General features: G+C 43.2%; 1 protein-coding gene across 4 annotated transcripts; it reads right to left on the bottom strand.

Moving 5' to 3' along the window:
• Window positions 1-13,767: 13,767 nt before the first annotated feature.
• Window positions 13,768-26,929, bottom strand: ANP32E (acidic nuclear phosphoprotein 32 family member E). 4 transcript variants are annotated; one of them, XM_055696981.1, is made up of 7 exons: window positions 26,625-26,929; window positions 24,793-24,942; window positions 24,038-24,160; window positions 22,400-22,565; window positions 20,745-20,902; window positions 18,585-18,639; window positions 13,768-16,632 (listed from the first exon to the last, which is right to left on the bottom strand). In XM_055696981.1, exons 1-7 carry the CDS (start codon window positions 26,676-26,678, stop codon window positions 16,565-16,567), a joined length of 774 nt encoding a protein of 257 aa, XP_055552956.1. In that variant the 5' UTR covers window positions 26,679-26,929; the 3' UTR covers window positions 13,768-16,564. The 4 variants fall into 4 exon arrangements, with proteins under 4 accessions (XP_055552956.1, XP_055552958.1, XP_055552957.1 ...); XM_055696983.1 differs by having other exon boundaries at window positions 13,768-16,629; XM_055696982.1 differs by having other exon boundaries at window positions 20,745-20,899.
• Between the last annotated feature and the right edge of the window lie 198 nt (window positions 26,930-27,127).

The following is a 27,127-nucleotide window of genomic DNA, read 5'->3' as shown; positions in this document are numbered from 1 at the left end:
ATAGATAACTCAGCATGTGGCACTTGTCAACATAGGCCAGTAATTATTAACTTTATTACTTCAGTTGTGTTAGAGATCAGTACGTGCTATCCCTTTTGATAAAGAGAAAAATCCTCATTATTGTGTTCACTTATTGTTCAGCATCTAGTCTAGCATCCTGCTTCCAGAGTCAGTTACTGCTTAATGCTCTAAAGTAACGCACAGCTCACTAGATGCATTATTTTTTGTAATGCTGTTCACAGATGTGGGAGAGGAGAAATACCTCCCAGAAACCAGCAGTCCCTAAGCATAAGATTTGATTATCTTATGTTAGCATGCGCGTTATGGCCCAGATTTTGAGCTGCAGCTGTGTTGTGCCGTGGGGACTTGCTCCTGTCTAATTTAGAGCACTGGCAGATTAGGAATTGCTACAATTACCATGGTACAATGTTACTCCAGCCACAGTTCCCTTTTCCCAATAATTAGCCCCTGCACCAGAAAGCTGAGAAAGAAGATGATAGGGAAGTGGCTATACATCTCCTGCAGAGACTCCATGGCAGGTAGAAATACACCAGTGACTGAATCGATTGAGGGTACAGCTCCTTTATGTAATTAGGGAAGCATAAAGCAGTTAGCTATAGGACCAGATCCTCCATTGCAACCTACAGAGGTTACTCTGGCCCAAAGGATGTAATTAATTACTATTATGACTTGTATAGTTAGGAAATAATCCTCTATATTTAGTAAATGTAATAGGATAACAAGAGTGTTGGCCAGAAAACACGGTGAGGACAACTGTCCTTCATGGGCGATGCTAAGATATATCATAATAAACAAACTTTAAACAAACTGTGATAAGGCCAGAATATTTTGGCTTGGAAAAGAAAAATTAAAATAAACCCCCAAACCCATGAATCCTAGGTACTAGAGCAATGCCCACACCACCAGGTCTATTTTTCTATGGGTACGTAAGACCAAGCAACAAAATGGGGTGGGGGGCAAAGGAAATGAAAACAAGTGAAGGCCTTGGAAATAAAAGTGCTGCTGTGAAGGTTTTGGACTAGTAAAAGAAAATTCTGTTTGCAGAGGGTTTACTAAGAACTTGAAAGATATCTGTGGAAAACGTGTCAGATTTTGCTGCATTTACTGTCACATCAGTGAGCATCAGCAGGCAGGTTACCTAAGCATTTACGGGCAGGACAACCACCCAGGGTCAGCCTTGTGCTAATCCAAGAGGGGATTTTTATCAGCAAGTGTACCTGGGAATTTTATGGGGGCCCCTTTAATACTGTGCTACAAAGAAAGCATCCCCAAACCACCAGCAGATGAGTAATGACCTGCACGATGCCAAGAAGAGCTTCTGTCCTTTCAAGGGCAAGTTAAATTAAAAAGCAGTGCAATAATTACAGTATTTTGTTGGGTGAGGGGTTTTCTTCTTAGGCTATGAAGTACAGAGGTTGAATGATATCTAATATGGTCACCGTAAATGTTTTATGAGAGAACAGAAAAAGCAATATTGTTTACAGTAGATTCTTCCTTCTCCCTTTCAGGCAGGCTGAATTTTCATTACCTAAGAGCAAATTCCGATGTAACATTAAGTTTTTACTAAATTATCAGGAATATATTTCCCAAAATACTGTGCCAGTGGCCTCACTGGTGTGCAGGTCCTAAACATGACAGACCAGCAACTAAATCTTTGGACAGGTCATTTAGAAGAGTGAATGTAGAAAAGAAGGCAAACTTACTTTTTTTTTTTTTTTTTTTTTTTTTTTTTTTGGTAAGAAATTTGGAGTACTAATTTCACAAAGCTAATGCATACCAGACAATGTAGTACAAGCTCCTCCAGGCTGTTAGATGAATAAGGTCTTTCAGGCACTGCACACTGCGCCACTTGTTCCCTAAAGTAGCGCTTTCTGGTAGCTAACCTCTCAGCTGGCAAGAACAGAGGACACTGCACCAAGTGCCATTTGTCTGCCAGCTTTCAAAAAGCAAAGCCACCCTTACAGCTGTTCCATTCTGCACTTCCCATACACACTTCCATCGTGTCTGACACCCTAGATGGACACACAATATTCTTTGGAATTAAACCCCCGTGAGTCTGATGAGCTCAGCTGTCTGAATCCTGCTGAAAGTCAACCCTAACCGGCTCAGAGTTTTCAGAATCTATCACACCTAGCTTGCGCACTCTGAAAATCGTCTGTAACTTTTCATCCCAAACCAATACTCCTGAAGTGAATCAGGAAGCAATTCATATTTTTAGAACGCAGCCTTCTGTCATAGTTCCTGAATGAAGAGGAAAATGATTACCTGTTATTTGTAACTCCTGAATGATGCAAAGACAGAGGTTATAGATGAAGCATTCTGGAAACTGTATATATTTTACCATGTGAAACCAAATAATTTCTTAGATCACCATGAGTTCTTGAAGCATTGTTACAGACAAAAAAAAGCACATGCTACTTATTTTGCTGCATTTGCATCCTTATAATACCAAGTTTAATGACATCAATGCAGCTGATGAGTCCAGAACCTTCCAAATTATGCCATTTTGAAGAGTTACTTTGACTCCTTCACAGTCAGAAGGGAGCTCAGAGGTAACTAGTCTGCGATTGCCTCCCCTACCAAACCCCAAGCTGGTTACCGGTCGCACTGTCGTGTAGATGGTGCCCTCTAGTGCTCCTTCCTCCTAAACCAGGAGCCAGACCCTGCCCCCGCTGCCCGGAGCCCATGACGTCCCCAAGCAGAATCACAGTATCATGGAATGGGTTGGGTTGGGAGGGACCTTAAAGCCCACCCAGTTCCACCCCCCGCCACGGACAGGGACACCTTCTGCCAGCCCAGGGTGGCCCCAGCCCCGTCCAAACTGACCTTGAGCACTGCCAGGGCTGGGGCACCCACAGCTGCTCTGGGCAGCCTGTGCCAGCGCCTCGCCGCCCTCACAGGGAAAGATTTCTTCCCGATATCTAATACAAATCTGCTCTCTTTCAGTTTAAAGCCATTCCCCTTTTCCTATCCTTACAAGCCCTTGTAAAAAGTCCTTCTCCACCTTTCTGGTAGGCCCCTAAAGGGGTACTGGAAGAATCGGCAATACATGGTTAAAGAATAACCGTCAGGAGCTTTTCATGGAACTGTAATTATTTTATTTTTTAAACAACTTTCCCTTCTCTTTCCTCTGACTCAGCGAATGGCACTGAGTGGCAAATGAGAAAATAATAACAGTATTGCAATCACATCTAGGTGCCTCTATGAGTGGCCCCAGAGCCCCATTCCACTGTGGCCTGCAGCGTGCTGCGCGTGCACATATTAACAGGAAAATATATACATGTAAGAACAGCAAAACCACAAAAAGAAGGATGTGGGTCAGCAGCCCGGGTGCTGCTGCCTGCTTCCCAGTCCAGGCCGCAGGGGCCAGTCAGGACCCAGCAGCCCACCACCATTCCAGACACCTGCCAGACGAGGTCACTCCACAACAAGAGAAAGGAGATTCTCCCATCTCCCATCGTGCCTTCCCTTGCAACGAGACATCTCCTGATACCGTTTCAAAAGTCTCAGGACAAAAATAAAGCTTCGGCTCTGCCCTTCCAGAGCACGGTGCTGCTACGTGGGGGTTTTACAGCCATTATTTTTCCCCAGAGCATGATGCGATGCATTCATAAGTGGCACCTACTGAACTCACGAGCCATCAGTACAGGGTGTAACTGCATCTGATATGGAAATTTACACCACACAATTCTTAGGGTTGTTTTTAGTGATTCTAACTTTGACAGTTTTATTGCTGCTTTCTATCACCGGAACCATGTAAGACAACTGGACCTCGGATTTGTCTTTGCACATCCTTGAAAGCTTTTCACTTACTTACTCCAGCTGGAAGAAAACTGACTGGCTCTGGGCACTGCCGCCATTACACTTAACAATTTGCCACTGCATTTGTGCAGCTGCTAATAGTCACCACGATGAGTTGGGGAAATGAAGCACAAATTCTGTAGTTGAGTGACTGTACCTTGTGTGTTCTTTTAAGTTCCTTCTTTTTTAATTCGCCATATTAATAATGTCTGAGAGACAACAGGTTTTGCACACATTCTAAACGGTCTTCTAAATAATAAATCCAGATAAATATAATCACTTGTAAAAGGAAATAGATTTTAAATACATTTATTTGCTTTCACTTTCTTAATTATGTCACTTTCTTTAATCATGTTTAGCTGTTTCTGAATTACTGTGACTAATTCAGAATAGCTGTAATTCTATTGCCTCAACTTTAAGGGTGCGGCCAACGCTTATACAGATTAAAGATAAGTAACCGTGAGTATCTAAATACCATCAACCACTGAGTAGTTTCTAACATTCAGGGGCAGATTCACTGAACAACTTCAGCAGGTTCCTAGTACTTCAGAAGAGAGCACCGAGTCCATTCCTATTAGACGAGTATTAGCTATACATTTAAGCACATGCCTATGTCACAGAGATTTCCCAGTTCCACTCCCTCTCCGCACCTGGCCCCTGCAGAGGCCAGCGCAGCTTCTTCCTGGCAGCGGGTAAAGAACTCGTCTCACTTTCCCATTCTCCCTCATCTACTCTTCCTTCTTTCTAAACTACATCTTTCCCTTCTACGCAGCAAACGATATTTGTACTAACCTTGCACATAGAACTGATGTATGATTCCTAGTGAAAGTACATATTCTATACCCCTAGAAATCCAGGTGTGCTAGAGCAAGGAAGAGACCTACTGGGGGAATTTGCAAAAGCTGCAACTCAAGCACTTCAAAAGATCTGCAGTAAAAGACATGCAGCAAGTATTTCCAAATTTAAACGGTTGTCTCAGTGGGTGTTTCATATTACTATCTGCTTCACGATTCCTCACTTTGTTCTGGGAAATATTTTTTGCTTTTCAATAGTATGATGTTCCTGGAATCTTCTTTGTAGTGAAAATGCTTAACCTTAATGTAGAAATTATGCAGAAATTTAAGCCTGCAGCTATTCAGAAATTCAGAGCAGAGATATATTAATATTCTTCCTCCTTCCATCCCTCCTCATTCTTACAAAGGTACAACTCGTCTGTTCAGACTTGTGATTTGAATGAGGAGTAACTCTAGATGTCTGTGTAAAAGGGAAAAGAAAAAAAAAAGAGAGAAAAAAAAAAAAGAGGCTCTCTCAGGGAAAGCCTCTAACTAATTTGTGTAACATGTTAATGTAAGAGATTTTACTAACAACCAACCTTACTACCCCTGGCAGTATACATCAATTGAGATGGAAATACCCGTCATTATATCATAAGATAAAACATTTTAATCTCCAGAAGACTGTGCTTCAAAGAAAGCAAGTGCCAAACATGCATTTATCTTTAACGCCAAAAGCTTTAAGTATTTCAAGAGGCACAATCTAAGCTTTCAGAGCTATATTAACTTCAGCAGGAGCACTGGAAGGATGTACACAGGAGGTGTGATAACACCCAATATTTAGCATTAAAAAGTCATAGCTTGATTACATATGGAAAAGAATTAAAGACATGGAACATCCTGGGTGGGCCAGCCCACAAAACAGCCCCCTTTCCTACAGCGGCGAGACCCTGCATCTGTGCAAGACCTCGACCCACAGCACAGGGGATGGAGGCTGGGCTGGTCAGCGCAGCAAGGCCTCCTTCCCAACAGCCCCTCTCGGAACTCCTGCTGGAGCTGGGCCTCGCCTGCCGTCCCGTGCTGTGGCCTGATCGGGTTTGCAGAGCGTTCTCTATGGCTGGGTCCATATATGCCACGAGTTCTTTCAAGATTTTACAGCACAGGACCGCAGCTGTGTAACAAGATGGAGATAGCTAGGCTGTCACGGCTTGCCTGCATCTCTACACCATTTTTCAGCCTTCTGTTTATGAGGAGGCTCCCCACCTGCTCCCAGAACCACTTCTCCTTTTCCACATCTCCCCAAATGATTTGTTGCTGGTTTCACCACACCTGTCTTCAGTTTCTTTGAGGTCGTTTTCTTAATCATTTTAAATTGGCTCTGGTTGTGGCTGTTCTGTGACTGATCTCACCTTGGAGCCCCTGAAGGCTGTGCAGAGTTTACAGAATCCATCAGAGGAGAATCTGGAGCCTGTTTTCTGACAATTTAGAGAAAGTCATGTGCCTGTTTGCTTGCAAGTGCTTATGAAAGCCTTTTATTCTATATGCATGCATATTTTAAATCAAAATCTCTGTATCTCTGTGTAATATATATGTATTTTAAAGGAACTACGCTTATTCACTACTCTGATAAGAATTAACCAGGACTCTCCTAAGCTATTGCCGACTTTTAAATGGAAGGAGAAAGGTAGGAGACATTATGCAAAATAATTTCTTGTAATCGGAGAAAATGAGTTCACAATATGCAATTAAAAGTACTAAACTGTAAATCATTATCTTGAAACAAGAGCACTGATAATGAAGTTGATTTCGTATTATTTGAACTCTTATTTAGAGGAATGGATACATCTTGTTGATGTTTGATTCTTGCTTAATAGAGCGTACGGTGATAAAGCAAGCTATTTTGGGATAAGGAAAATTTCAGTTTAGCTTTTTGTAAGATTTTTCCTCAAGTGAAAAAAATATGATTTGGCCTTTAATAATAATAGCAAGGTAGTTGATAATGCAGCGTAGCTTAACAACTTCCTGATTACTAACTCCTTCCTGACAATTATTTCTTCTGTGGTCTTACATCATCCATTTTGGCAAATCCACTTGATATTCCTCATCTAGAAAACATGCTTTAAAATATTTATTAACCTACACACTACACAGATTAAGAATTCAAAATTGTAGGTATCAGAAGTCCTTCTTATTCAGATACTATGCTGCAGAGCAACGTACCTGTTTGCAGGACTGCTGCTGAGGTTAGTGGTGGGCTTTGCATAAGAGAGCCACTAGCTGCTTCTTGGCTGCAAGGTCTCACTTAGGTACACAACACTTGGGTTTGTAACTAAAATGTTGATACAGTGACTGATAAAAATCAAATTCCAGGCAAGAAAATCTGATAGAATAGGTAACACTTCATCGGTCATTTTTTTTGATTGGTCAGTCCACTGAGGAACAATTCATTCTTGATTTGAAAAATTACTACGTACGTGTGTGATTTCATATCCTGACTTAATGAAGCTTTCATTACTTTACTCATATTAATAATGTTTCCGTTTTTTCCTTTGAATTTTAGCATCGAGGTAACCCTGTGTTCTGGCTGATAGTAACCACTGCTCCTTTACATTAAATACTGCTCTTTAATACCGTCCACTTTTACTAACAGCGTGAATATGCTGCATAGAGACTGTTACACAGGCAAACGAGGGCAGTACATGTACACCTACACCACACTCTGGCTAACAGATCACCACGAACACGGCTTCTAACACGGAAAGGCTGTATGACGATTACTTGATAACTGTAAAGGAAATTTCATCCTTTTGTTCTCATCACTGCTGTGTGTTTATTTTCCAGTGACAAAACTGGAGTCAGAAAGCCATATAAAAGTTACAGAGCTATAAAGGAGATCAAAGGTACATCCACTACAGAATGAAACTGAGCCATAAGACCTATGACCCTTTTAAGAATGTGTTGTTACAACATTTTTAAACGGGTTTTTGTTCAGTTTAAGCAAGTAACTTCAACTATTGTAAAAATGATATTTTTTAATGAATTATTATTCATATTAGTAAGTCTATAAGGATGAATGCAGAGAAGGATGAAAGAATATATATACATGAGAAAATTAATGGTAAAAGTCAGTAAACAAAACTATTTCAGTAATATTTACCAGTACATTGAACAGTAAGAAAGTTCAAATATTTGACTTTAAGAGCAGTAATTTGATGACACCTGGATGAACCTGGCTGAATTCTTAATAAACAAACTGATTTGTAATAAACACACTAATGGTTTAGTTTCCTGGAAATTAAACAGTAAGTTTCCTTTTTGCTAGAGGCTGAAATGAAGGTGAAGGTATCTTTGTAAAGCTTAACTTTTTTCCCTTCAAGTTTGAAGAATGAGAATTTCTTTCAACTTAATGTTTTTAGATTATGGTATCTTCTGTCCAATAAAAAACTTAAATTCTTACATTCTAAAATGCATCCAGGGTACTTCTTAATTTGCTCAATCCTCATGTTCTTACCTTTATAGATATTTTGTAATGAGTTGATACATAATGAGTGTGCTACCTATGAGTGTGTGTGTGTATACATGGATTTTTTTAAACAGAAGGTTGGGTTTTTTTGGTTTTAGAAGCAAAAAGTTTAGCTGGTTTTGTGGCATTTTTAAATATAACATCTTGCACAAAGTAGGGCATGAACTACTTGAATTTTCAAGTCTGCTCCTACTACTTTTTGTACTTTTTGTGTAGATCCTCTAACAGTGATACCGATGAAATAATATATTGAAGAAAGTATTCCTGTTAGTTTTCAGAAACACAAATTCTCAAATTCATTCATTTCAGCACTAATAATAGTTTTTGCTGTAATACAGGAGCTCATTAGTAACAAACAGCACCTTAGAGGAAATACTGCAGCATACTTTTAAGCAGAAGAATAATGAGTCATCACTATGACAAAGCCGAGAGAAAAGAAATGTGATTCTAGAATGTATTAGGAAAGGCACTTGCTGCAAAGTCATGTTAGTATCAATACGATTTTAGCCAGCAGCTCCCTTCCAATCTTAGGTTCCTAATTAAGCGTTATTTCTGCATGTCCCCAATATTAAGACAGATTCCCAAGGGAGAAGGATGTGACAAAATTTCCCATTTTCTTTGTATCCCCCATGTCTTTAACTATTCTTTCCTTCAAGCTTTGCTCCTTACATGAGCGTATCAGAGGAAACACACAATCACAGAAGTTTATCATAAAGTTACCACACAGCTTTAAACAAATATACAAATGTAATTAGTCAACTGATACTGATTAACAGACACTTTCATCCCTGGGGAAAAAAAACTAACCAAACAAACCAACAGAAATTTTCAGTTTACCTTAACTTCCCAAAAGACATGAGCTCAAACCCATTTCTGACACTCCTCTACCAGAAGATCTACCAAAGGTCTGACGCTTTTGGGTGGGAAGGTTTCCAGTGGAAAAGTACCTTCCAGAAGCCTTCTGCCTGCCACAGAGTCTTCTCTCTCTTTCCCAGGTTTACCCCCTACCTTAGATCCGACCCCATCCTATTTTACCCAGCTCACATTTGCATTGGAACGCAAATGGAACATCCCTTGGGCTTGTTCTGCGCTGCAGAACGACTGCCCTTCATTTTGTGTTTGGTAACCACATCGAACTGTGCATGATCTTCCCTCCAGGGCAGCTGTCTTCTGCGTGTTACAGTGCTGGTTGGAGCTCTGTAAGGATCTTGGACATCATCACACCAATTTCTTTATTGGTCTGGTGCTTACACGATGCCAACAATTCCTCTGCCAAAGTAAGTTACTATTAAAACAGTACTCTTGTGAGGCTATACTTCAAATGTAAAAAAAAAAAAACAAACCAACAAAAAACCAATCCAAACCTCTGTACTTTGAGATAAATTCTTTTTTTGGCAATTATCTGATAAAACTGTTTTGTAAAAAGGATATGAATATTTTGTTTTCCTGTAGCCTGTGCTCCTTATCATGCTTTAACTAATACAAACCACAGTATCAAGCAAATATAGAACAGCAAAACAGAACTTTACTCTTAAATACCACAGTGAAAAATTAACAATAAAAATATCTTAATATAGAAAGCAGCCACTTAGGGGGACTACTTAGTGAGGATAGCTCTAGTCTGCGGCAGGTAGTCTCTCCAGACTCCCTTCAGAGCTGATGGAAAGAGAAGCTCTTCCAGGAAGCAATTGGCAGCAGCTACCCGAAGCACTGCTGTCTGGAGGAGCTGCTCACACTCCGCTGACTATGCAGAGGTGTCATTTATGTTTAGATCCAGACTGTTATCTTTTTGCTTTCATTTTCCCTTATCTCGCAAGATCCAAGATGTATGAGGTCTGTTAAATGCCTGCTGGAGCATCTGTGTGTGTGTGTCCTTCTGCAGGTCTCATGGGGACAGCCATGACATGGCACTGCAGTTTCTAGGCACGAAGAGGGCACATAGGGACTGCCCAGTGAGGCAGAACTGGAACCAGCTAATTACACCGTGCTGAGCAAGTCAGGACAAAACCACCCCCTGGACCTTTCACAGCTCTTGAGGAACCTACACAGGCACCTCAAAAAAGGCTATTTGCACAGCTCTGTCTTAATGGACAGAAAGTAATTAATAAATCCCCACCTAGGTGGAGCTGAAGAACTCTAATTTGCTACTCCTCAGTCATCAATAGGATTATTTTATTTGAATTTTTACTGTAGAAGGAAATAGACATCAAACATACAATTTTAACATATTACATTACTATAGAAAAAATAACTTTTTTTTTTTTTTTTCCCCAACACACAACCAAATACGAAGTCTGCGGTCATTTTTTTCCTCAAACAGAATCCTTTTCCACAGTGCCAAGAGTTCCCAGCTTTTATGTATACTGTGGTTTTCTTTTGGTTTGTTGCTGTGGCCGTACACTTATTTTTGGATTCTCCCCTCATTTTTGTCAGTTAAATTAGAAGCATGAGGAAAGGGTTTCCTCAGTTATTTTTGGGGCTGGCTTTTGCTTTTTTTAAAATGAGATGCACTCAAAGCAGAAACTGAAACATACCATGAGCTCCAATTTTAAAGTTTAAAAAGCAGAAGAGTGTTCCCCAGAAGAAAAGGCTGTAACTCAAGTGAAAAATCTCCCAACAGCAATAGCACCAGGAATTTCACTGCCCCAGGCTGTGCTCTGCAGAAATAAATTTTCTGCCATTCTGCTCAAAGCAGCTGCTGTCACCAACTTTCTCTGTTCCCATCCTATGCATTTTGCTACCCTTGGGCAGCTGCTTGCCCTGACTCCATTTGTGCCAGTCCTGCTGATCAATGAACAACTGGAGAGCACAAGTGTGTACTTACAATATGGTACAACCTTACTCAGGCTGCAACCCAAACCACGAGACTCAGAAATCAGAAATAAAAATAATTTAAGAATTATTTAATTCTTAAATTATTTTTCTCTCGTAATGTCTGATCTCGTTCTCTGGTTCAGACATTTGTGATGTTTATGATCAGTGAAACTGGTAATTTTTTTAGTGTATAGCAACAACTCTTGCTGCCAAAATCAACATGCAGTACTGTTTACTGTTGAATGTGGCAGTTTTCGTTTTGATAATTCTCATTACTTCATCATACAGCTGAAGTATTCTACACTTTTCTGCTAACCCACATTCCTGAATTCATGTGATTAGCCGGGAATGTCAGCTTCCCCTGTTATCACATAAAAATACAGATGAAGAAATGTGAAAGCATGCTCCCTGAAGGCCAGACACCGACAGACCCTCATGGCTTTATGTCCTCAACAGTATGAGTTTTTTAAAACTAGTTTAATCTGGGGGACAGTGGGGGAATAAAGGGAGAAAAAGGCTAACCCCTCATCTTGGAATGTGTGGGAATGACAAGGAATAGTTTTGTTAGTTCTTAGGTAGATTCCAGATCAAAGAAAACTCTTTTGTCCAAGTCTTACCTGCAGCAGGGCAAGCATATTGCCACCCCTACCATCGCTCCCCTTGACCCAGGCACCTGCTTTTATGGAAGGGTACCCCAAATTCTTTTGAGACTGCAACTGGATCAGATTTACCTGAAATTAGACAATGGCTACTGTAGGGATGAGTGAGAAAAGGGGAAATTTGTCCGGTAATCCTGCATGTGCCATGTTTCCTTGGGAAAACAGGCCAAACTTGGGGAACAGATGGATGAACTACACGGCTGCACAGGTTGCCTCAAACACATGAAGAGCATTTTAACTAGGAAGTAACTTCTTCCGAGTTTCACCATGAGCATTTGTACCAAAGTCCAGCTAAACTTACCCTTTCTCACGTGTGACGCTGAAAAAACCCTTTGGGATTAGGGTTTATACTGTGGGGTTTTTCTTCAGTTTGGGCTTTGAACCACCCACCACCAGCATAACGCTGACACGAACTGACAGGAAAAGCCTCTCCTGAGGGGCGGAGGGGAGGCACAGGCTGGTTTGGGGTGGAAAATGAAGCACTTGGCGGGAGATTTGCTCCCCTCCGCCAGCACCACAGGCCGCCCGCCTTGCAGAGGCAAATGGCGGCGGCGCCGCTCTGAAGAACGACCGTTGAGGAACGACCGTGGCGGGAGGGGGAGCGCGATAGGCGGGCCCCGGCGGAGGGGCGGAACTGCGGCAAATCTCAGCCAATCAGCGGCGGGGTCGCGGCTCGGCCCCTGCGGCCCGCAGCCGGGCAGCCCCGTCGCTGGCGTTTTCCCGCCCTCGGGGGCCCCGCGCGCCCCCCGCCCCGGCGCTCTCTGGGTTCCTGAGGCGTCCCGGCCGCCGAGGAAGGAAGGGGAGAGGAAGCGGCACAACTGGAAGGGGGAGATAAGGGCCGAGAGGGGCGGGAAAGAGAAAGAAGGGGCCACAAAAGACAAAAGCTCGGATGAGGAGGAGGAAGGAGCAGGAGGGAAGAAGCCGCACGGCCGCCAGCCAGCAGGGCTTCCCCTCACTGCGACAAAATGGAGGACAGCAGAGCCCCTGGGATTCCGCTGGAGACAGCGGGCTGGGGCGCTTTTCGGAGGGCGGCAGCTCCCCTCCGGCCCTGCCCGGCAGCCACCCAGGCGGAGAAGCGAGGAGCTGGGCAGGGGAACCTGTGCAGCAGCAGGTGTGTTTTCCACCAGAGAGCGCCAGTCTGTGTCAGGGAGAAAGGTGGTTTATGACAGGTCACGGACAAGCTGCTCGCCTCCACGAGAATCAGCTCAGGAGCCCATCAGCCCACGCCTCGAAGTTCTTCCTGATTTTGGAAGACGTGCCTACGCAGCACTGAATTTCATCTCCCTTGCCATGCATGTATGTACCCGAATGGAACCGCCTGGGTTTATTTCATGTAAACCCACCGGTCTCCCCAAAAGGTAGACTCAACTTCTGTTAAAAACAATCCTAAAGCTCAGGTTCTGCATTTGGTTTCGCTTCAGCAGGCAAATAGGCACACAGGGAGGGAGCAAGCAATATGGGGCTTGAGTTGAAAAAGCAATTCCTCCCCGCACCTTGAAAAAAAAAAAAAAAAAATAATCCCAGAAAACCACCACCCATTTCTTGGCTGATCTAGCAGAAGAAAAGCCTGTTTAGTTACTAGCTTTCTCAAGTGCATCCAGGGGATTTTTGCCAAGAATCCTGGACTAATCCCAACATAAAAACAATGTGATGTCTAGCTGCATAGAAGCAGGTTTTTTTAAAACACTGTTCTTAAACAAGGAGCAACGCACATGGACTGAGGCAGCTACTTTGAAGGGACAGCATCAGACTTGCAGGTCAGGCACATGAAATCAGTATTTAGGGAAAGCAAAATATAACCAGGCTCTTGATTTTTCATTTTTGTTTCTTAAGACTCAGCCAGACTTACATAGCTCAGCTACACTCAAATGGTATTGATTTATCCAGTATGTGAAAGCCCTGTCAGCTCCAAGGCTCATTTCCACATTCAACTCCTCTGGAAACTAAGGGAACTATCCAGACACCACTTCGGGTTTTCCATGGCCTCCTTCCTTGGCTGTGACAATGTTACCAAGCTCTGAAGTATCATAAAGTCCAAGTTCTAGCTCCAGAAAGATACACAATGCTGCAGGTTTCCCCCCCACAACAAAAAGGCAACAGCAAAGAACAATTACTTCTCACTCCATTCCTTAAGAAATACCACATTCTCCACAGCTGTACATACTAAAAGAAGTAATCCAATACAATAGTCTCAATTTATTTGAAATAATTCGGTTTGAAAACTTTTTAATTTAAAATTTACAGCACACGTTGGGAGGAAACATGTTTTGTTACAACTAAAAATTATCAGAAGAGTGCTGCAGGGTTGTTTTCTTTAATTTAACACTGTCATGGCTTTATTCAAAACACAGTTGCACAAAATCAGTTACTCCAAAGTTTAAGGAAAGAGTTTGATAAGGAACCAAAACACACTATATACATACTGCCATACAAAGAGCATTAAAATAGGACAAAACCTCTACAAAATATAAAACCCACCCTTACATATTTGCATGAAAAGACCACCCACCAAGCAAAAAAGTTTCAAAAGTTATCTGGAGGCTCTGTATTACTTATTTTAAAAAATGCTATGCTGTTTAATTGCATGCCAAGCTGACAAATATGAAACTATACTTAGATGGTAACACTGAGGAAAAGACAAAGTTACTTAGGAAGTTGAAGTTGTGTGTGAGGCTCAGATTTTTAGACGTAGTGGCTGATGCACGACACTGCAAGTTGGTTTTAGGAAGCATTAACTCTGCCTATCTTGGGGAAGGTCTGCTAACCCCTTCCGAGTTTATTGTGTTTTGTCCGATTTGCTCATCCAACATCAAAACTGGACTCGCTTACTGAAACAAGACCAGTACTCAAGTAATTTTAATTCAAACTAGAAAGTTTTGTTCCATTGAAAACTAATTTTATATGCATCAGTAAAAGACAGTTAAGGAAAACCCTGACAATGAGGTACTTTAGAAGTACACACTTATAAATAATAGGTTTCAATCATTCACCGAGACTAAAAAAAAAAAAAAAAAGCAAACAGATGGGAAAACACACTTTTCTATCTCAAAGCTGAGCACAAAGCAACTGCCTTGAACACAGAGCCTCCACGACAAGATAGGATGTGCACTTACCTAAGGTTTCTATTCATTCAGTATTCATACACAAACACAGGAACTTTAGATTGTGGTTGCAAATGTAGTTTTACCACTACTTTTTCTAGTGTCTTACAGATACTCGTTAAAAAAATGCAAAACCCATTCAGTCAGTTCATTTCCAAGTATATTGCCATCTGCCTGACTCGTTTCATTCAGATGCCTTTAATGGCTGGCTATGCTTTACAGCTACATGAGAAACTATGATTTAAGGCTCTATTCGGGGGAAAAAAACCACACACACAAGAAATTGGGCTTTGCAGAACTTCAACCCTGCAGTATCTAAACTTGATTTAAGAGTTGGAAGTCACATTTAAAGTCTGCTAGTGTGTGAAATACCTATTAAACTTTCACAGGTAACCGATCTATGGGCGACTGACTCTGACTTAAGTCCAGGAAATCTCCCTCTTCCCCACCCTTGGTGTCTCCCCCAGTTTAATGGCAGCTATTGTCAGCCAAGACAGATATAAAAATAAGTCTCTTGAATAAAGCTGTGTGTGATATTTGGTTCAGTACCTACGTGACAATGTAAATTAGTTTTATATCAAGACTACCATTTTAAATCCAAATCATGACTGAAAAAGGAATGCTGTATGTCTGAACTTGTTTCGCAGTGGCTCAAATAGAAAACATGAATCCATCGGGGCAGAATTATTACAACCTGTTGGTCATAATCAGGCTGCTAGAAAAAAAAGCTTGTCTGCGTGTCTCCTGTACTTGCCACCAACTGTATGCAATGGAACAAGTCTCTGCAGCCATTCAATATAAAAAACCCTAAACTATTAACTAGTATTATACATAAACTTGAATGTTTTGCCTACAACCAGATTTAAAAACTTTAAAAGGTGACCTGTGAAGAAAGACTAACTTCTGTTCATCTTTCCCCCTTCGGTGATTCTATAAAAGTGTGGGGGGTTGTTTGAAAAAAAATGTGCTTGAAGGAGTTACCCGTTAACGTCTGCATTAGAAATGCATATATTTCATAGCCAAACACCATGATTGTTGCAGAATTCCCAAAATGACAATGCAAGAGCAAAGTGAGTGAAGGTTTAACACTGACTTTCTAGCGAAACTACACATTGCTTTTGTTAATACCTGCAATGACCATGTATTCTGGAGAAAATTAATGGATTAGAATTAGATTTCATTTTGCCAAGATACGTTCTTGAACAGTGATCTAGAGAACACTCCAGCAAACACTGAACATCTGAACAAGCAGGAAAAAAAAAAAATCTTCTGAAACCCACTTAGGCTTTACGATGTAACACACAAAATGGATAGAAGACTTTAAAAAAAATATTACAGGAGTCACCTTTTAAGAAGCTGAAATAAAGGTGTAATCTAGTTGTTGACTTCAAACAGAATCCCTGGTAAACTCAAGACTATAGTCAACTTCTCGTTTAAGAGACTGGAATTTGCCATATAGCATTTCTGAGTTCAGCTTTTTAAGTATAAAAACCTTAAAATCTTGAAGGAAATTCATAATATTAAACCCACGTGAAATGGGTGGTTTACCTCTGGGCTAATGATGACCAACACAGCAAGCTTGTATAAAATTAAAGAGCTCCAAATGAAAATCTAGGGGGAAAAACTTGACAATGGCTTCAGTGATTATAGGGCTGAAAATTGTTTTCTACATAGAGGTTCACTAACAGGCTATTATATCTTATTTGGAATGATAAAAAGGGCAAGAATAGTAAAACCACACTTCTCCTATAAAAAGTTAACATATTATCTTCTGTAGGGACATCTATGGTACATGGAGACATACAGATCTGCATAATCACTATTGCGTATTCTGTAACTTAAGAGTCTGGTCCTACTTGTGTCTATACCAAATTAATCATCCTCTTCCTCGCCTTCATCTTCAGGGTCTCGTTTCCTCTTCTCCCCTCGAATGCCCTCTGCTAAGGAAAAGAGGCACACATTGCATTACGTTCTGCTCAGACATCACAAAGGTAACGTTATGCTTTTAGAAAAGGTAATTGAAATGGATTACTGTTTGTTCATCGTTAACATGCTCACCACTACCACACTGCTGCATGGCTTACGGCTCTCAAAAAAAGATGAGTTTCAATTGCCCTCCATAATTAAGTTCAAGCTAAGCATGTGATGTTCCACAGAGGGATCACCGATATGAAGTAGATTTATAAAAAAGTGTTTCTGTTAACACTTATTTGAGAACTACAACGGAAAGGACGTTTTTCCATCTCCCCAACTTCGGGTTTTAGAAGCTGCATACATCCTGCCCAAAATGCAGCCGTTTCTGCAGATACCAAGCTCCGTTCTCTCTCCAGTGACAAAGTGATATAAGCATCTTGCATAAACATCTTTGAGCTTATTCTTAGAAATATGTTTAATTCAGTCAGTGGACTATGCGCTCTTGTGGTGAAATCATGAAATGCAATTTTGTCAAATCTAATACATTTATTTTTCAGCAGTCATTTCCTGGCTTATTAGCCATCCTGACTGCCTGCTTTGTTGTCTTAATAGATTCCAGGGCTGCATTTATAAAAACTCAAGAATTAGCATTACTACTTCAGAATTTCAGGTTTTTCAAGTGCAAGGTACATCTCCAAAAACTGATCCATAAGCCAAGCATACGGATAAGACAGGCTCTAGTCTGTGGAGAAATTCTAGAATTTGTCTCGTTGACACAGAGGTGGAACCAGACTCCAGCATTAATACAAAAATTTGCTGCTAGGGCTAGCTTAAAGGTTAGGACAGAGTTCCTAACCATTGGAAAATGGAAGTTCTAGGAGAGCCTCGCAGCAGGACAAGAGGAAAAGCCAGGTCATTTTAAGATGAAGCTTGGTCATTTTTTTGAAGGGACTTTAGCAGCCACTGACTGGTAGGAACAGGGGACTCCTGCCAAGAGAAGTTTAACTTCTGTTCCAGTGGTCCTGTAGGAGCATCAACCCTAAGGCCAGGTCCTACCCTGAAAGCTTGGAAACCTCAAATAAGGTGCAAAAAAAGAACGAGTGATATGTTTGCCCTGTTTAACTCCTTGGAGATCCTTCTTAAAATATCAAAAGGTAAAAATTAATTTATGAAAAAATACTTGAGTAACCCATTTCTTGCAAAGGAAACTTTTTTCTTCAAAATACCAAAGAGACCATACTGGCCTGCACAAACGCCCCTGTCTTTCACATCACTTACACACACTCAATGCACCGTACCCTCCTAAAGCAGGATGAACCGCACAGGCTGGCATTTTTTCTTCGCAAGCTTTTGACTATTATGCATGTGTCTGACATCAGAAGAGTAATTTATGAAATTAAGAAGTAACAACCATCGATAAAAGGACTAGGTAGAAAAAAAAAAAAAAGATACGATTAGGCTCACTAGCTAAGGTTGCCCCCGAAAGCAGCTTTACTGCAGGCCACTTTCAGCTTGATAGAGGGAGAAGATACAGCTGCTACCACTGCTTCTAGGGCTGCACCAGCAGAGCCTCTGGTGCACTGAACAAGGCATTTTAAATGTACATAAATAAAACTTGCAAGGCGTACAGAAGTCCCTCTTCTGTCCACTCTTGAAGATTAAAGTTTCTAACCATGTAGGAGATGCAGTATCCTTCAATTTGGAAAACTGCCCCAACAAGACTTTGAAAACTGTCATTTCGTCCTTGTTTCTATCTTACAAGCGGGCAGATAGAAGAAAATACCAAATACTCCACTGCTGCTTTACTACCTGCTCGAGCTCCTGCTTAAACTGATCCTAAAATACTTCACATACCTTCCGAAACAGACCAGCCAAACAGTGATTTATGCTATTAAACTGCACATCCCAGATTTGCATAGTTTCAGAATTACGAAGATTAGATTGTTTTAGTCACAACGTTAATAACTTGAGAACTTACCTTCTTCCTCCTCGTCACCTCCTTCTTCAACATAGTCATCATCATCATCTTCATCCTTTACAAAAATTGTGAAACATTTTTACAGTTGCTGTTTATTGAAGCTTGGCGTACACACTGCTCCTGAGCAGAAATTCAGAAAATCCCACCTACTCTGAGCAGAGGCCACATTCCACATTTACTTTTTTGTTACTGGACATCTGTATAAGGCCAGGCAGCCAAACCGACTGCAGTACATTTAATCAGCGGTATCATCTGACCTGGCATTCTCATTCCGTCGTTTTTCCCCACTTATCACTACTTTACGCCAGCTCAAGGGTAAGTTATTGCAAGATTAACTGAAGAGGCCACGACGGCAAATAGCGACGACAAACCGCTTTAGTTCCCCTCGTAACCCAATGACATTAAAAGACAAGAAAGAGAAAGCAGAACAGCTAATATTTTCACAAAATTGTTTCTATGTCAAATGAATTTAGTTGTTGGGTTTTTTTTAAAAAAAGCTGATAGCTGAAAAATGTAAACAGTTAACCATCAGCAGCTCCAGAAAGTCAAAACAACGGTGCAAGACCTCTGTCCTACCAGCACCATGTCAAGCCTTGATGAGAAACTAAAGTCTTATTTTTATATCCACCCACTATATCAAATTTTATACATTGGGTAATGCAACAAGTGAAAACAGCAAGCCCATCTAACATTTGCCCTTAGCACATGGGAATGAAAAATCACTCTGGATAAATCCACTGCAATTAGAATGGCACATGACTTCATTTTTGAAAATACAGGAACGAGCTACCAGAATAGAACTCTTCCAAGACTTTACATACCTCACCCTGACCACCATCTGTTGCTAACCTAAACGAATGCAAAATACAAACTTAGGATCTGGTTTTGTTGCCCCATCAACAGAAGGGCCATGGTCCTGAACACCCTAACGTTTTCATGGCTCTGTGTGGCAATTCCTGGTCACCAAACATGCAGAGCATCCGTGTACATGAACGACCACACACAATTCACTCCTGACACTCTTCCTAGTCACACACTGTTAATCTTCCAAGGAACTACCTCTAACCTCTTGGCTTCAAAACAGGTTTAGTTATTTAGTTTAGCTTCATGAATTGTGTTACAGCTGTTACCTCTTCAGAGTACTAAGGCAGAAAAAGTTACAGACGTAAGCCCATCATACCAGCCGTGGTTACCAGAACAAAATGAAAAACACCAAAGAGCTTAGTTCAAGATTTTCTGCACATCCATGTGAAACACAGCTGACAGGAAGTCACCACTTATCAAAAGCAAGAGTACCGGAAGTGATGACCACAGGTTTGGGGGTGTTTTTTTGATCTACAACATGCGAGCTGCTCACACAAACTTGCACAAAAATCTGTGCCAGACACACACTCCCTCTGATCCTCCGTAGCTGTAGAGAGCACACTACATCAGGAATCCCGGGTTTTACTTCTACCCAATCATCATTTAGGCACGACCAGTTTCTATCTACAAGAATCTGTTTATAACCTTGTAAAACCATGTATCTTTTCTTACCCTAGGTTCTTAATACTACTTCATTTGCTTTTTAGCACAGTAGTACTTGAAAGATCCTGTGGGCTATTTTCCACAGCTCTTCACACCACCACTGGGAACATTTTCAAGTGAGCCCATGGTGAAAAGCCCCCCATTTATCGCAGCGAAAAACTAAGACTTTTCTTTTGGGTTTTTTTTTTTTTTTACTTGAAGTACTGGTAACTTGTTGCTGCTTCACTCTCTTCTTCCTCAAGACCAGCGTATTTTCTTTGGTTTTCCAAAAGAAATGAATTTATTCTACTTAATATATGTTTCTATTCTGACCATTTAAATGGTAGTAGCACATAGTTTCAAAATGTTGGGGAGAACAGCTTTGGTCGCTCACAGAGAATAAAGTGGCTCCACCATCCTGCAACTTTACGGGATGGGATAAGAGTGACCCAAGTCTCGGAAGTCAGCCAGGACCATCTTCAGAGCTGACAGCCACCGTCCTGCTCAGCGCTCTGCTGTGACAGCAGTGTTCTCTCGAAAACCCCTCACTGCACCGACCCTGCGCTGACACACTCAGTGTCTCCCAGTTTAACACAGAAGCCTGCAGGCAGTTTCTCTGCGTTGCTTCCATTTGGAAGAGTTTACCAACTTTACCTGAATCTCTTCTTTCATCAGGTAGGAAAGACCAACTTCCTCCTCCTCTTCGCCTTCCCCCAAATCTGAACCTCCATCATCTTCATCATCTTCCTCTTCGTATTCTCCTGGAGGACCGGCTTCATCCTCATCTTCGTCATCGTCATCTTCATCTCCTTCTGAAACAAAGAATACACTTGTAAACATCTAAGCTAAAAGTCAAGTTCCATTAACTCCTCCTTATGCGAGTTTGTACACACCAGTGGTATGTAATTGTGTACATATACATACATATACACACAACAGCTGCATATATAGTTGTAACGTTTTCTGCAACACATGGGAAACAAGCACGATTTCAAGGACGTTAATCTTTGTAATTTTTTTTCCCCTAAAGAAAAGCCTACCACCATTTTTACATCACAAGCTTCAGGCAAAATTCTCAATGCCCGAAGCAGCTGTGTATGCAAACTCCTGGAAGGAAGCTGAAATTTTAAGTCGGTGGAAGGGGGAGGGAGGCTTCTCTATAGAATCAAACCCTAAAATATTTAAAGGCAAAACCAGCTTAACATATTACATATATCTTATTTAATCACTTACTAGTAGCTATGAAACACCTACAGTTCCAGAGACATGATCTCCCATTTCATTTCTATGTCTGGAGCACATAATCACTTTCACAGTTTCAGTTAAGCGAATTACAAGAAATGACAAGGTGATTTAACACTTAAATTCATTTTCAAGTTAATAACCTATTAATCTATTTTCAAATACTGGGTTTATTTTCACATTCCAAGTATCAACTATTTGGCTTTTTATCAAGCTCTTTTCAACACGGGCTTCCAAAATCTGATGGGTCTGAGTACTCTTGGGCAGCCCCCTGACAGCCACGGCCCCACACTCAGCAGTGTCAGCTCCCAGCGCATGATTTAAGACACCAAGAAAACACTGAGAAACCTCCATCACGAACAGATACAGCCCAAATCTCGCTAGTTGTTTGTGTGGATGTTTACAACGCACACGTAAGATGCTGTATCACAACAACAGCCCATCATACTTGCTAACAGTGCTCAAACACATTTGGGATGGTTTTCCATCCTCACAGCTCTGACTGTTTCAGTCATTATGTTAAGCCAAGAACACTGAGGGAAGAGCACTCTTACTCCTAATTCCTGCAATCGCATCAACACAGAATTTGTAGGTGCAGAATTTGTGACTACAACTGAGGTCAGATCAAAAGGAAGTGTATATGTATTTTTGAACAAAAAAAAAATTTACTACACTCGAGCACGGGACTGAAGCCATTACAAAACCCAGTAAAATTAGGGTTTTGCATACAGAATAATGCCTTCATCCCCTCACTTTCTATCATTCAGCAACACCAAAGAGCTTTCCTCCCAGCAACAACCCCTTCTGAGAACGCTTCTATCTTTGTAACATCTTTATAGTCAAATTGCCTTAAACTCAGGCAGCTTCTTCAAGAACACTCAAAACCTTCAACGGTTTTCACTCCATATCACAGCGTGTTAATACCAAACAAGTTCTAGGAGTCTGTGCTTCAAGAATAAGGGCACCAAATCTCACCAGTGCATTCCAGAAGTCACTATACCCCACACCACATTTACACCTTTATTACAGCATACTACGCCTATCCACAGTTTATTTCAGGAAGTTACCCTCATCATCATCATCTTCTGAGTCCGGTGCCTCATTATCTTCCTGATCAAATCCATCTAGGTATGTGATTTGCTGAAGCAGCTCAAAAATGCTGTCTCTGTAATCCTCGAGGTTTGTAATCTCACAGTTGAACAGGTCAAGGCTCTTCAAGTTTTTCAGATTTTGCTGAAAATAGATGAAAAGGGTTGGGTTTTTTCCCCCCTTCTTGACACAACTCCGTGGTACTTCAAGTTACAGTGCAGTCATAGCCCACACACAGTTAACCATGCAGCCAGCTACAGCGTTTATTTGGTCCCCATCCCTTCTTTTCAGTATTTTGCTCCCCATTAAATACAAAGTTCAGTTCAAAAAGTTTGCAGCAGCGAAAGTGCCCAACGAAAGAAAGCACTTTGGCAGATCAACTCCACAGCGCGTTTGCAGCACGCCCAACACATCCTCGAAGCACTAGACCATGCTGCACAGACTGTGCAACGCATATTTGGGTTTGTCTTTTGTTTGCATCACCTATTTTTGCTCAGGTGATCACAGGCAAAAACTGAACAACTCCAGAAGCCTTTCAGTAAACAGCTTGACTAATTGAATTACAGGCATCTTGTGAGGAGCAAGCAAGAGGCACTTGGTAGGATTTCTAACTACGCTACAGGATTTATTTTCCGAACAAGGAAGACCGGACAAGTGATGGCGATTCTCCTCACCTTTCAGACTTTACACACATACAGATAACGAGCCGCCTGCACGGCCTGGCGAGCACCTGAGAGCTAAATAAAGCGTGTTTCTTCCACAGAGCATGAACTGCTTTACTTGGTCCATTAGTCAGACCATTAAAGTAGACAAAGAATTTTTATAAGCAGTTTTAAAAACATGCAGCCTGTATCAAAGTCTTAAAAAAACCAACCCCAATCACCTAGAAAAATGGGTGAACAGATCAGGCAGTAACAGGCACTGGCAGCTTCCACGTTTAATGCCCTACTGCTGCTGCTTCCCAGGTTTGCTGCTAACTGACCGTCTCATACACACATCCTAATCACTTCATAGTTTAATGAAAGCTTAAGGCAGTTGCTTATTAGACAAACTATACCTTAACAAATGAACACAAGAGGATTAGCAAGACAGAACTTGGCTACTTTTCTTTCAAAGACTAAACAGAAGCTCAAAAATCTCTTATTCAGTACATCCCATTACTAACACAGAAGGAATTTTACAGCGGCACGTTTACAAGCGCTGTCTCTAATAACCATGACATTGAATTAATCAAGTCAGAACCAACTGGAATACCGACAAACCTAAAACACCGCAGTATCCGTTTCACCTGAGCTGGCAAGGAAAAAAAAACAGGGAACATATGACAGGTAAGAAATGAAATTTCATTTCGCATGCCTTTCAGCTGAAAAGGAACAGAAGCAGCTAGAACATATCACACCGCACCTTTGTCCTTGCTGATTTCATAGGCTGCACTCGTTAAAAGCCCCTCTCTGCTGTCCCTACAGCTTGCTTCTGTGCCACGTGCTCACGCACAGCCCTTGCAGCTACGCTTGGAAGCTACCATTCCATTGCAAAAAGAATCAGTTCTTGATTAAAAAAAACCCAGTATTTCTGAGAACTAAACTTTCCATCGGCCCCTCTCACTTCATACTTACAAGAGCTTCCACAGTGCCAAGATCTTTGATTTTGTTGCCGCTTAGGTTTAGATATGTGAGATTTGGACATCTTTCTGCAAGGACCTCCAGGCCTCCCGAAATGATGTTGTCACTCAACTCCAACTATTATACAGAGGGAAAAAATTAACTAATTAAACGCTTGGCTTCTTACCATTAGATTCAGACCACATCATTTTTAACTGTTCTCCATTTAGCTTGACAGCTTAATGACAAAACTGAACACTTCTCAAGAGCCGCACAAGTTAACAAGCTTTGGCTGAGAAAAAGTTCCTTTAAGTTTGAGAATTATAGAATTAAAATCTCAACAGTTTGGATATCTAAAGTTTAAAATTAGTAGAATATATAGTACCGGAATTCAGCACAAGCTTTTATTTTGCCACAAATGTGCAACAAAAGGTATTTCGCTGGCCAGGCAATCCAACAGCCTCTTATCACCCACCAGCACGCGGCAAGACACCGCCAACCCTCACAGCGTTTCACAGACAAACATTTACCATCCTGAGACTCACTGACCGAGCCCAATTTGGCTCTAATTAACTGGAGATACCCAACCCAATTTCCGATCTTAAAAAGAAGAAAACCTCAAACGATGCAGATCTGACATGGCGTCATCTCAGAGGCCCGCCATCTCATAAAGCCCCGCGCCGTGCCACCGCGGGCACCGAAAGGCACAACCACGCATCGCCACCCGTGACTTTGACTTCTCCGCACGCTGGCGGAGGAGAGGCACGTACCTTTCGGAGTTTGCTCAACGTGGGGAGTTTGGCCAGCGATGTCAGCTCTACATTGGCCATGCTAAGGAACTCGAGTTCTTTAAATGAATCATTCAGACCTTCGATTTCACCGTTGCTGGATCGGCAGTTATCAAGCACCAACTCCGTCACCTTCAACGGGACAGCAAGTCACTTGTCAGGTTAACGAGCGTCAAAAAACTTCACGCTTCACCCAAACCACAACCCGGAGGCTGTTAACGATCTGTTGGTTTGGTGTTTGTCTTAAATTTAGGCTAGAGGTCCCAAATCACTGACACCCGCCTAGTTAAAAGAAATTAAGAAAAACATGCAACAGTTTCCCTTTCTCTGAGCATACTTCAAATTCTGCAAAAATCTGCCGGTTAACCCCAAACTTTTATTGAGAGATAAACTGCAGCCTCCCCTAGTGCCACTGCAGCCCGGGCTGGAAGCCGCCCTCACATACAAGCGAACTAACTTGTTTCTAAAGTCTAATCATTTAATTGTGCATATTTAAATGCATAAAAGCGTGCCATTTCTCTCCGAACTCTAAAACCTTCTGGCTCCAGATTATTTTACCAGTGAGTCCTGCAGGTTAATTGAGCCCAATTAAAGAATTTCCTCGTGCCAAAGCTGCTACCACGACTCGATAATCGATACAGGTCGGAGCGACCAACAAGGAACAGCCAATTAATTTTAAATTATTTTATCTACAGTGGAATGTATCACTCATTCGAAAGGACGTGAACAAGGTGACTCTTCCTTTCCCCTGGACGCTTTTTAAATAACATTTTTGGACTGCGGCAGAACCCCCCCGAGCGGCACACTTTGCCAGCTTCAAGTCTTTTTTATTTTTTTCCATCCAAAAAAATATAGGAATAACAAAACAACCAGCCCCCTCCCATAAGCACAAAGTTTCACAGCAAGGGGGACGTGGGGAGGGGGCTTCCCGGCTCGGCCCACGGAGCCCCTTCCCCTCACCTGCCGCTGGCAACCCCCACCCCGCGAACACCAGTTTTTGGGTTAAACCAGCAGTTTTGGACACTTTCCCTCCGTCCCGCCGCTGTCACCGTCCCCCCCCCCCCCATTCCCCCGGAGGTCTGTCCCCGTGTCCTCCCCCCGCCACCGAGCCACGCGTGGGGCCGCCCCACGCGACGTGGCCCCTCGCCTTCGGCCTGGGGGGGGGGAGCGTCTTACAGGGGGCAGCACGCGTGAGCTCCCGAATTTTTGGGGGTGTTATTAATTTTTACATCTTTCCGAGGAAAAGGGAAGTTGGCGGCGGAAGGTGCCCGGGGGGTGGGGGGGCTCCCCCCGCAGCCCTGCCCGTGGTGCGCCCGGCGGGGCGGCGGCAGGAAGGAGCGGGACCGCGCCACGCAGCGCACGGGGGGGTGGGGTGGGGGGGCGGAAAACCAAATTAATTTAAAATAATTGAAAATATATATATAATTAAAAAAAAAAAAAAGAAGGGTTGAGGGCGGGCTCGGCGCGACCGTGACCTGTTTACTACAACCGCGCTCGCAAGTTGGAGGCGGCCGGCGGCGAGGCGGGAGCGGATTAACGGCGGGCGCAAGTTGGGGGCCCGCCCGCGGCCCCCCCCCAGCCCCGAGCAACTTCGGGGGGCGGGGGGCGGCCCCGCGGCGCGCAGCCGGCAGCCAGAGCCCGCCGGGGGCGCGGGTCCCCCCCGCCCCGGGGCCCGGAAGCGCCGCCCGCGCCCCGCGGGGCTCCTGCGCCACGGCTGACCCAGATTCGGCGGCGGCGCCGGGCCCGCGCGGCCCGAGGCGGCGGTGGGCGCCCGAGCGGGGGCGGGAGCGCGGCCCCCGCCCCGCCGCCCTCACCTTCTCGGGGGCCCGGTTCCTCAACTCCAGGTTGATGCGCTTCTTCATCTCCATCGCCCCCCCCTCCCGCGGCTCCGCAGTGGCGAGGGAGGGTGGCCGGGCGCGGCGGGGGACCGGCCGCGGGGTCGCTGCTGCGGCGGCCGCCGCCGGGAGGGAGCCGGGAGTGGGGAGGGGAACGCCGCGGGCAGCCGCCGCCGCCGCCGCCCCGCTCCGCCCGCAGCTCCGACCCCGTCAATGGCCGCTCGCACACTGAGCCTCCATGACATGGCGCATGGCGCCCCCTCCCGCCGCCACGCCCCCGCCCCGGGGCGGGGCTTCCTCCGACACGCCGCCCCTCTGATTGGCCCCGCCGCGCCGCGGGGGGCGCCGCGCCATTGGGCAACGGCGCTGCCCGTCAGGCGCGCCGCCTTTTAAAAGCGGGGGAGGGGAAGGAAGGGGTGGGGTTTGGCCTGCCGCGCGCGGGCTGGCGGGAGTCGTGCGCTGCGCGCCGGGCGCCCTGTGCA

The sequence above is a fragment of the Falco cherrug genome, chromosome 19 (genome assembly GCF_023634085.1).
Source record: "Falco cherrug isolate bFalChe1 chromosome 19, bFalChe1.pri, whole genome shotgun sequence".
Classification (NCBI taxonomy): domain Eukaryota; kingdom Metazoa; phylum Chordata; class Aves; order Falconiformes; family Falconidae; genus Falco; species Falco cherrug.
This window is presented reverse-complemented; position numbering and strand designations above follow the sequence as displayed.

What these genes read in the sequence shown, in the direction of transcription:
- ANP32E (XM_055696981.1), bottom strand. Translation starts at nt 26,678, where the DNA reads ATGGAGATGAAGAAGCGCATCAACCTGGAGTTGAGGAACCGGGCCCCC. An exon ending in GGAACCGGGCCCCCGAGAAG is followed by an intron (nt 24,943 to 26,624) that starts GTGAGGGCGGCG and finishes GTCCCGTTGAAG; the next exon opens with GTGACGGAGTTGGTGCTTGA. An exon ending in AGAAGATGATGATGATGAGG is followed by an intron (nt 20,903 to 22,399) that starts GTAACTTCCTGA and finishes TCTTTGTTTCAG; the next exon opens with AAGGAGATGAAGATGACGAT.